This window comes from Trachymyrmex septentrionalis, unplaced genomic scaffold (assembly GCF_001594115.1).
Source record: "Trachymyrmex septentrionalis isolate Tsep2-gDNA-1 unplaced genomic scaffold, Tsep1.0 scaffold27, whole genome shotgun sequence".
Lineage (NCBI taxonomy): Eukaryota > Metazoa > Arthropoda > Insecta > Hymenoptera > Formicidae > Trachymyrmex > Trachymyrmex septentrionalis.
In genome coordinates this window covers 723,118-733,854 of record NW_017305430.1, presented here as the reverse complement: position 1 = coordinate 733,854, position 10,737 = coordinate 723,118, and the positions used below count along the sequence as shown (strand labels likewise).

The 10,737-nt window shown below is 29.3% G+C and overlaps 2 protein-coding genes across 2 annotated transcripts in view; both read right to left on the bottom strand.

The window, feature by feature from the left end:
• LOC108749154 overlaps positions 1-5,742 on the bottom strand; it is a 6,411-nt gene extending 669 nt beyond the window's left edge. Inside the window, exons 1-5 of the mRNA XM_018487689.1 lie at positions 5,676-5,742; positions 4,926-5,370; positions 4,235-4,530; positions 732-855; positions 409-522 (exon numbers count right to left, since the gene is read on the bottom strand). Coding sequence (XP_018343191.1) covers positions 409-522; positions 732-855; positions 4,235-4,530; positions 4,926-5,370; positions 5,676-5,687 — 991 coding nt within the window. The 5' untranslated portion in view covers positions 5,688-5,742. The remainder of the gene's footprint in view (positions 1-408; positions 523-731; positions 856-4,234; positions 4,531-4,925; positions 5,371-5,675) is intronic.
• Positions 5,743-9,202: 3,460 nt separating this feature from the next.
• The window catches only part of LOC108749194 (zinc finger protein 512B-like), a 2,767-nt gene continuing 1,232 nt past the window's right edge, over positions 9,203-10,737 (bottom strand). Inside the window, exon 4 of the mRNA XM_018487745.1 lies at positions 9,203-9,788. Within this exon, the coding sequence (XP_018343247.1) occupies positions 9,466-9,788 (323 nt within the window). The 3' untranslated portion in view covers positions 9,203-9,465. The remainder of the gene's footprint in view (positions 9,789-10,737) is intronic.

Genomic DNA, 10,737 nt, shown 5'->3' with positions numbered 1-10,737 from the left:
TTTATTACCAACTAATTAAAATTACTCTTTAGTTTTAATCGTAATAAAACTAATCTGCCATCTTATCTGAACATTCTATACGTACATATATACTTTTATCTAATATAATTAATATTCCAATAATCATTATTATACAAATATAAGATTAAAAAAGTCAAAGTAGCGAGCAGATGTCAAATTAATAAAATGCATATACATTTAATAAATTTTAATCAGCGAAACGCTTCAGCTTAACAAAGCTCTCACAAAGCAAAACATTATTTAATTAATTTGATTTATTTATATACTCATTTATTTTAATCTTTTCAACCTTAAGTATATTTGCATTTTAATATAAGCCATTTTTATTATTATGCTTAATATTTTACATTAATAAAATCCATGTATTTTCTTATTATAGTATATTACCGATATGCTTAACCTTGGGAATGACATTGACTCCGTGATGACCACTGGTGGCCGAGTGCCAATCACTAATTTTTATTGGTAAATGACCTCCCAATAAATCTAAGGAGTGGCTTTCTAAAATTCAAAACAATTTGTCAGCATTTATTTATCAAATCGATACAACAAGATACTTACGTGATAAGCTGCATGACATATAATTATAATTATCACAATAAATCGATCCTTGGCTACACTGTTATCGTTTATACAACTTTTATGCATTAGAAAATACATTTCAGAGATAATTGTGGAATTAATAGGCAATTAAAAATATGTGTTCAAACCTGTTCCTCCCAGGCCATAATGATCTAAAGAAATTTCTCCCAGCGTAAGTCCACCACCATCATCATGATTTCCAAAGTTCCAATCGGAACTGTAAGAGCATGTGATAACTCCCAATAGCACAATCTTAAACGTAAAACCGAATTTATGAAAAACATGATTTATCTTTATTACTGCCGGGCTTTAAATTAAAAAGAAATTAATCGTTGCACAGGTCGCAAGAAACGCGTTTCACTTAGGTTCAAATAATTGAAAATATAATAATTATTAAACACGAGATTATGTGTTTATATATTTTATTACATTTTATTACATAATTAAGGTGGGTTTTTACGTACAATTTTTTTCATTTTTTAATTAAAATATCCCTATCGTCATGAATAGATAGTCTACTCTCGGGACAGATTCTTTTGTCGTCACTTTATATACCGCCTACGAAAAGAAACAACCCCACTATTCTTTGAAATGGCCCCACCGCAAATGCTATAAATCGCTCGATTGAGGAACTAATCATTTACAGTCACTATTATGCGGAAATATTGCATAACATCTAATACTTGCGACTTCGTTCATAATTATTGCTTTATCTTCTTATTAACTCGTATTTTTTAATTTATAAATTTAATTCTTTTTTGTCTTAATCTTGAATACTATATGCGTTTTGTATAAACTTTTAATAAAAAATACTTTTTCTTTAAGCAAGATTAATTCAAAAAAAAATTTTTTTTTAAATTAAAAATATATTTTCCGGGGCTACGGAAAATTTTATATTATTACATAAAGACAATGATTAAGAATGAAATACAACGCAGCGTTTTTTAAACGTTAAAATATCGTAAATAGTGTAATATTAAAATATTGAGAAAGTACAATTTTTCAGTAGTACTTTCATTTTATTTTAAGAATTTTTTTATTCCGCAAACTCGTGAATATTTATTTGTGAGTGTCTTCTTGACGTTTTCTCGGTTATTTTTTGTTGTTGAAAACAGGAATTGACAGACCCATCTTGTTAGATACAATGCTGTCATGGATGATTTGTTGCATGCGACCACGGTGATCCCGTACATTGCGGGCAAATCAATCTGTCTAACGTTCACTTTCCACAGAATTCCCGTGCTTTTATCGAAAATCACAGTGAAAGCCTGTCACAAGCACTTCTCGCACGCTACTCGACCTGAGGAACACATACACTGAAAAAAAAAAGATTGGTTGCTGCAACAATTTAGATAGTAAAATATGGCATAGCATTTTTATATGGTTGCAGCAACCAATCTTTTTTTTTCAGTGTACAGACTGTAATTGATGCTTGTTTGACTACTATTATTATTACTGACGTAAATTTGTTACGGATTACCTTCATTAAAAAATGACTAGATTTTACAATAAAAAATTATTTTACATTACTCATAATTTAAGGGAACTTAAATCGTACACTGAAAGAAAAGATTAGTTGCTGCAACAATTCAGACAATAAAATATAGCATAGCATTTTTATATGGCTGCAGCAACCAGTTTTTGGTTGTAGCAGCAAATTTTTAGTCTATCGAAATCATATACTGACATTGCGGATAGGCTAACGCAACTAAAAATTTGCTGCTACAACCAAAAACTGATTACTGCAACCATATAAAAATGCTATGCTATATTTTACTATCTAAATTGTTGCAACAATCAACTTTTTTTCGGTGTACGATAACTTTTAAAAAGTAATTCGAGTCGAAATTTTGCTCCTACTTTGAACCTTAATTTTAGAATGTATGTAGATTCTAGAGATTTATAATAGGTTTAAATCTAATGAATTAAGCTCCTACGTTAAACCTGTAAATGGCAGTTATCGGAAAATTTCCTATTTTTAGATTTAAAAAAAGTTTTCTAAATAAAAGCTGTAGATTAAGTAATATTAGAAGACGTCCTATTTGATTGCTTAAGTATCAAAACAGATTTATAAGGTTTAATTGAGATTGAAAGAGACTGAAAGTAGGACTATAATTTTGACTCTCGGGATAATAGATATGTAATTATAATTTAAAGAATAAATAATAAGTTAATGTATTAAAGAATTTAAAAAGTTATATAAAAATAACATAGATACAATAAATAAAAATTAAAACATCATTTTTATAATTCGAACGTGTACTTATCAAAAAAGGACAATAAATAGATATTGAACGATCAGATACTAATTAAAATGCGCATTTAAACTGTTTATGCTATTATACATAATAAATATTGGTAGATTTCGAACTCACTTGGGTCGTTTATCATTATCTCGAGCAATAAGAACGACAGTCTTTAATTATATTTATAATTTAGCTCGTTATCTTAATTTTCTATCTCAGCACTTTCTGACGTACATGCAGAGATAGTAAAAAGAATCTTGACAACAGACTTTCACTTAATAAGAACAATAAGAGTATTTAGTTTTATAAGCATTTTATTTAAAAACGTAACAGAACAACAAAACGTTAAAAAAGTGGCTTAACAACGCGCTAGTTGCGCGGACGATTACAAATACGCGTATATACAAAAAAAATAAAGCAGAGTCGAAGAGCGCTCGACCAAGCGAACATGGGTTGTTTTTCATAAACTTTCTTATTGACGGCATGTAGTGCTATGAGGATTAGGATAGATAAACGTGCGTCAGTTAAGTTCAAGTTATCAGTTCTTACAATTTCTTTCGCAAAGTTACTAGCGTTTAAAGTTAAATAAGTTTCAAATAAACGGCTAGTAGCTAATATAGCTGAATTAACTCTGAGCAATCCAAGCACTCAGTAAATTATTTAACTATACACATAGTTGTTTTTTAGAGATACAGAGCAAAAGTAGGGCTGTTGTAACAACGTCTTCGAGTAAAAAAGAAGATATTTTTATACTGAGTACGCATCTTCTCGGTTCTTAATCACACTCAAATTAGTATTTTTAATTTAAATGTTTCAGCGTACTTTAATCGATGGGTGCGGTCCACTTAGTGTCCTACAAATGCAAATGCTTTGAAGCTTTCTTTTGATTGACCAATTGGAAGGAAAAATTTTACTAATTACCTAATCAAAGAATTAACTGAGTACGAGAAGCACAATTACAATCAAAGTTAGATGTTAGATTAATACATATGTATTTTAGATAAATTTATCTCAGAATCAAAAAGTGCTTCAAAATATTTGCAGCCTCAAGTGGACTGTAGCCTCTAAAATTCACTCGATTAAAAGATGTGGATCGCTAAGAGTTATTTCTAGTGTGATTCACTTAACACTACAAATGCTTCGAAGTATTTAATTAATCAATAAAAACAAATTTTACTAATCAATCGAAAAATGCTTCGAAACGTTTGTAGCATCAGGTAGACTATAGTTTTAGGCTGTGTTCCAAAATTCGTATAAAAATTTATAGTTTACGTTACGTGCGAAATAGATTTTTAGCACTGGTGAATTTTAGAACATAGCCCTAGGCTGTATGTACCACGTTCTTCCCTATCCATAGAAATCCTCCATGCCGTAGGCACATTTTAATGCTTCTTCGCGTGATGGTAAATAGTCTTGTAAACGGGAATCTTAATAGGATACGGCTTTATTACTGGAACGGGGATATGTTTCTCGATTGTGATGGGAACTGGCTTCTCGATGGGTATCGGTATGTGCTTCTCTACAGGGTAAGGCACTTTCTTCTCTACCGGAACTGCCACCGTCTTCACGACTTGTATGGGAATATGCTTCGGTACGGGGACGTGAACGGGATAAGGTTGCGGAATGCCAACTGCTACTGGATGCGGCACATGTATCGGTACTGATTTCGGGACTGGTACACCTGAAAAAAAACAGATTCAACAGAGATAAGAATAGATCTTTAGGCTATAAAGGGTAAAGCAAGCGTAAAAAGTATTTGAAATTTTTTAACATATTGAAATTTATGCTAATGAAGAAAATTAATGTCGCGAATTTTTGTGGATACATAATAAGAGAGGATGACTAATTAAAAATTTTACTATTGTTTTTGTCACATACACATAGTCTCAAAAAGAGCAAATTATTAACTTTTAACTGCTGACATAAATAACCAATAGTAATAATAATAATTATGGCTTCCAAACTGATTCTCCATAATTATTAGCAAAGGACCGACTTTTTTATAAAGTTGTAATTTCTAATTCTATAATTTTCAAATACAACTCGCAGTTCGGAGAGGATGTAACAGTACGTTACCAATGTGTTTGTAGACTGGTATAGCAACGGGCTTTGTCACTTCAACATGCTCAGAAACGGGAACACTGTGAACATAATTATGTCCGCTGTCCAGTGAGATTCCATGGCCACCATCTCCACCAGTGTGACCACCGTCGAATCCGCCAGAAGAGAAATCCTGATGACCACTATCGAGACTACCACCGGATTCTAGATGCCCGCTAGCAGAACTAGCTTCGAAACCACCCCCATGGCCACCCCCGATATCACCACCACCATAACCACCTCCATAGCCACCTCCATAGCCACCTCCGTAGTCACTTCCGCCGCCGGAAGTACCGGAGATTTCCTGATCTGATCGATCGATGCCATACTGGCCGCTAAATAACTGCAACATGTAGTGCCTTCCATCTTGGCCAAAGGTTATCGGCGTAGCCGCGGCCAAGGACACCAGAGAAAACAGCACCTGTAAAAGGTACATTAAAAAAATGGAAAGTGTGATAACTCGCAAAAATCCATCAACGTGTGACAATATATATAAATATAACAAACTTTTATCCTTTTTCCAATTAATTTATTCTACACAATATAAATTAAATATACTGATAATATTACATGTAATGTGACAAAATTAAGTCAAAAGACAAATTAATTAAACGTACGATAAGATTGACACAATCTTCTCAGAGAATGTCTAACAGATTTATGGTCTAATTTTAATTTAGCATTTTAAATTACGCTATCTGGAAATCAGCAAATTACAGTACTTACGATTCCGTTCATGCTCCCACGTGTTTCTATTAGTGCGCTTCAAGTTGCAAGTAGCGCAAGTCTCTAGAACGACTGATACATCTTCGTCCATTTCCCGTCTTAATATACCGTGAGGCCTTTCACTGTAGACGATGTGATTTCGTCTCGCTTCGCACTGAGGCGAATTATACCCACCCGGTGCAATTGTTTCACTGTAGTCTACTCGGTGTGCACGTGAAAATAATTGACCGTGTCCTCGCGGCCTTCACATTGACAACGAATCGGACATTTCCTATTCCGTTGTACAGGTGAGCGTCTATGAATGCGGATTTCCACGTTCACCTGGGTTTACTGTCTACCACACCATCGTTAAATCAACGTTTGATATGGAAAAGTTTGTTAAATTTATACGTCATTCGTCACAAGATTGTCTACCACGCTTCATTTAATCATCTTAATTTCACGTTTTAAACCAATCGCTTCTTATCACATTGTTACGAAAAAAATGTCTTCCGCTATTGTCGGAACAGACATTTATTCTAATTGTCTAAGTACGTATTTAATTTTTTCGTTATATTTGATGCTATTGATTACTATTTGACAAACAGCTATAATGTGATTACGTATTAGTATTATAATTAAATTTACTTTTACATTTAATAAAATAAATAATTTTTGTTAAAAAGCTACATAAAATTTATTTATTTTTCATTTATATATATTCATATATAATAACAATTTTTATAATTAAAAAATTTTAAAGTAAAAGTTATTTATATTTAATATAACGATAACAAATTAATGTAATTTACGCCTATTTCATTCATCTTTTCACCTTTGTAATCTCATTATTTCTAACAAAATTGATAACCATCTTATGTGACAAATAGCAATATAATTGCAAAACTCGAAAGGCTAATTTTAGTGCATGCGTATAAACTTCAACTATATGTGAAGAGAGCATAACGAATGTGTGGATGATGTACCCAGCTACTCCGTGAATTATTTTTTTAATATTATAATAATTAGCAAGATATAACGTAGCTCTTAAGAGAGCTATGTACCGTCCCTGATTTATGGAATTTTCCTTTAAACTTTCAAAAGTCTGACGAGATTCGATCTTGGTAGAATCTTTTTTTAAAAAAAGAACGGAACTTAAGTTTTGTAAAAGATAAAATAGAACAAGTGAGAATTTTTATATTAATTTGCCAAAATGCTTATTATATAAAATAATCGTGTATGATTTTCGATACGAAATGATTAAATCGTGCATGCTTTAATTTACATATAGATATTATGTAGCCAGAAGCAATCAAAAACAATTAACTACCAGGTGAATGCATATCTTTTGTAAATCATTAGAAAGAATTGGATATAAAAGGCAATCATATATAGAAGCAAAATTAATAAAAGCATAAAATGAATACTTTCCTACTTTAACTTCCTTGAGATCGGAAGAAGAATAAAATTACCAGTTTACTGAACTGTGACCACTTTCAATGAATCCAAAATGAATTGTAGTTTATAAAATCAAACCTTTATAGTTCAAAGGTACAATAAGGATATATATATAAGTATATATATTATAAAGATTTCAAAGAAATGACTTGCAATTACAATCACTAAAGTTTTAGTCATTAATTTTTATAATTTATTACGATCTCGAATGATAACATGTTCGTGAGAATTATACGGAAATGAAAGGAAGTGAAGGTCCACTGTGACTTAAAGTACACTATGTACAAAACTGTTATATATGTTTATATATATTTATATATGTAGCATATCATATATGTACATTATATATGTATAGGATCTGGAGTGAACTTATCATCCCTTTTATAGTGTTTACATATATATATTGTATATATATTACAGTTTAATATAAAGAATGCATAAAAATATTTGCATAACAATTACACATTTAATATTTACATATATTAGAAAATAATTGTATTTATTGTTCTTAATTATCTATATCCTTCTTTTTTAATTTTTTAACAAAAATATATGTTAATTATAAGGTTCTTCAATATAATTAAAGATGTAAAACATATTTATTTAATATATTATTAATAATTTGCGTAGCTTTTATACTTAATTGTTTTATTTATTAAAAGATTTGTATAAAAAGAAAAATTTTAATGTAAGACTTGAATATTCAAGATTTAAATTTTGTGTACAAAAAATTATTTTTACATTCTTTAATATGTTTTATTGCTCAAAATAAATTATGTTATTAAATCAATTATTAGATTATTAATTATAATCTAACAATAATAATTGTAATTAGTTAATAAGAATATAGACAAAGATAGATAATTAATTAAATTGTTTTTTAAAAATTAATCTGAATTTAATTAATATATAAAATGTTTGAAGTTTATTATTTTGGACAGAAATTATAAATTTTATAATAATCTGCACACCAATTTGAGATTTAATTTAAATTGTTCTCTATATAAATTATTCTCTCAAAAAATATTTAGAGAAGATGATGTTATGGCCAATGGGCTCTTAATATTTTCGCTATTAAGTGGCGAATTCTAGCGATTACTTATGGAATTATTTGTTCAGTAGCTCGCCGTTACACCATGACGCTAATATACTAATAGCCAGCACTTATTATAATGCATTTTTTACTTTCAAATATTTCAAAACATTTCTGAAGTATATTTTAGCATTTAATTATATCTACTTCCTCATTTTTCTTAAATTTGAGCGCATTATCGCACAAATATATATATTTTTGAGTGTGTTGTTTGCTATTTAATATTTTATTTGACTGTATATATTTTGACTTGTGCAAATTTAAACAATAGCATGGCATTTTGCTAATGTGGCCCCCTATTGAGTATTCAATCTTTGTTGAGGGTTTCATATAAGGTTTTCATATAAAAATAATTATTTGATAATCGATTGTATTTAGCTCCTTAATCTATATTTTATTATGTATACTATTTTTATTACACTGAGATTTTTAGTACTAAGCAGCTTATATACATAAATTGTGTGAATGTATATACATTTATTTGCATACATTTTAAAATGTTTTACTTTTTTGTTAATTTTGTAACTAAATACTATTTTTAAAACTAATTTTTTATGGAAGGTCACATTACCACTCATATTTTTCTTTGTCATTATGCAATGTCACCACATTTTTATTAATAGTGTCCTAAATAATAAATATTTCGTAACTTTAAATTTATAATCGATTTAACAACTATTTAACGAATGTAATTAAGTTTTAAACTTAAATATTGATTATTAACAAAGTTATGTGTAAAATGTAACTAGAGTGCCACATAATACCACCTTGTTCTCTATTATAAAAAAAAATATATCAAAGCGCAAATAATTGAACTGCATCATTACACATATATTATTGTTTGATTGTTTAGAATAATAAATTTGAAATGTTTGATACATTAATAATTTTATAAATTTTTATTACCAACATTTTGTTACATTTATCTATTAACAGATAAAAAATTTTACACATATAATACAAAAAAATTATCTATTAAATAAGATTATTATTTGGCAATAATGAACAACGCTTGTTAACAAGTATAAGTACAATTGTGCTACGGTGCTACTAAAAAATAGGCAAGGAAGCAAATATTGCTTTCGCATCATTAACAAGCATAACAATCCTGTCAACAAGACTTGTAATTCAAGAAAGATGAATTTACTTTCGCTATCTAATGTCATTCGTCTTTGCGAGAAAATGTTCCACGAATCAACAGTCATTCCTGTCATCCGTTGAAATCTCGTTTAATTATAACTAATTATAGCTCAACTTTCTTCAATAATACCATTTGCGACCGCGTTTTTTTGTTTTTCTTCGGTGGAAGACGTGCTTATAAATCGGTATATGAATCGGATACAGCTTTTCCACAGGAACGGGCACATGTTTCTCGATAGTTATTGGCACCGGTTTTTCCACGGGCACTGGTATGATTTTCTCCACCGGATATGGGACCTTCTTCTCAACTGGAATTGCGATGGTTTTCACAACCGGCACAGGAATATGCTGGATGACCGGCACGTGAACAGGATAGGGTTGAGCAACACCTACTGCCATAGGATGAGGAATAGGTATTGATACGTGCTGTGGCACTGGAATTCCTGCAATCTCAAAAAACGTGATAATTTAAGTAATTTGTGTTTTCTTTTCTCTTAAGTGTAATCAAAACATCAAAATTGTTTTAAGTCAATTATTTTTTAATTTATTAGTTATATATTATACTGAGAATTTTGAATGACTCTACTGAAAATTTAGGTCTATAGAGCTATTAAGAAAATATAAAATGTTTAACAATCTTAGTCAGTAATGTGAATAATAGAAAAAAATAGACAGATAATGCTACTTTCTACAAAATTAGTAATCATTGAAATTAGTAATAATAAAATTAGTTAATTAAAAGTAAAATTAACATTTCAATATATTCGCCATTACGTAATGACATTAATCAAATACAATTTATGTTTGTAATATATTATCTAAATTAATACCTCATAATGAGAAAACTTATAATATCGTACTATCTAATATGTTTGTTATCAAAAACAGTACGAAAAAGAAAATTTGTTTAATAATTAATTTCGGAAAAAAATTTTCGCAAAGTTGTTTAATTAAGAAAATAGAAAGTACCATGTAAAGAATGAAACTTAATATGATCGTAGTTTCATAACGTGCTTTAGTATTCAAAGGTGGAAATTGAAGTTTTCGCAAATCCGCGCATGTGGATCAAATAAGAATTTTTCCATGAATATTATTTCGATCAATCAGATAAGAAAAACTTCTTCATATTACTTTCGTATGGATACTACTTTCACTAATTATTATGTAAAAGACAGAATTAACATATTTAGTAAATACGTTTTTCTATTTTTTTAAATGAAAGTTATCCTTTATATTAATTTCTTGCTATCATTAATATATCAATAACATTTCTTTCATTTTAAATTAAAAGTTACGATTCAATATGACGTGAACAAATGTTTTATTCATCATATTGATATTATCAAATAATATTATAAACGGTATAATACTATTTTGTATTTCTTGTTATTA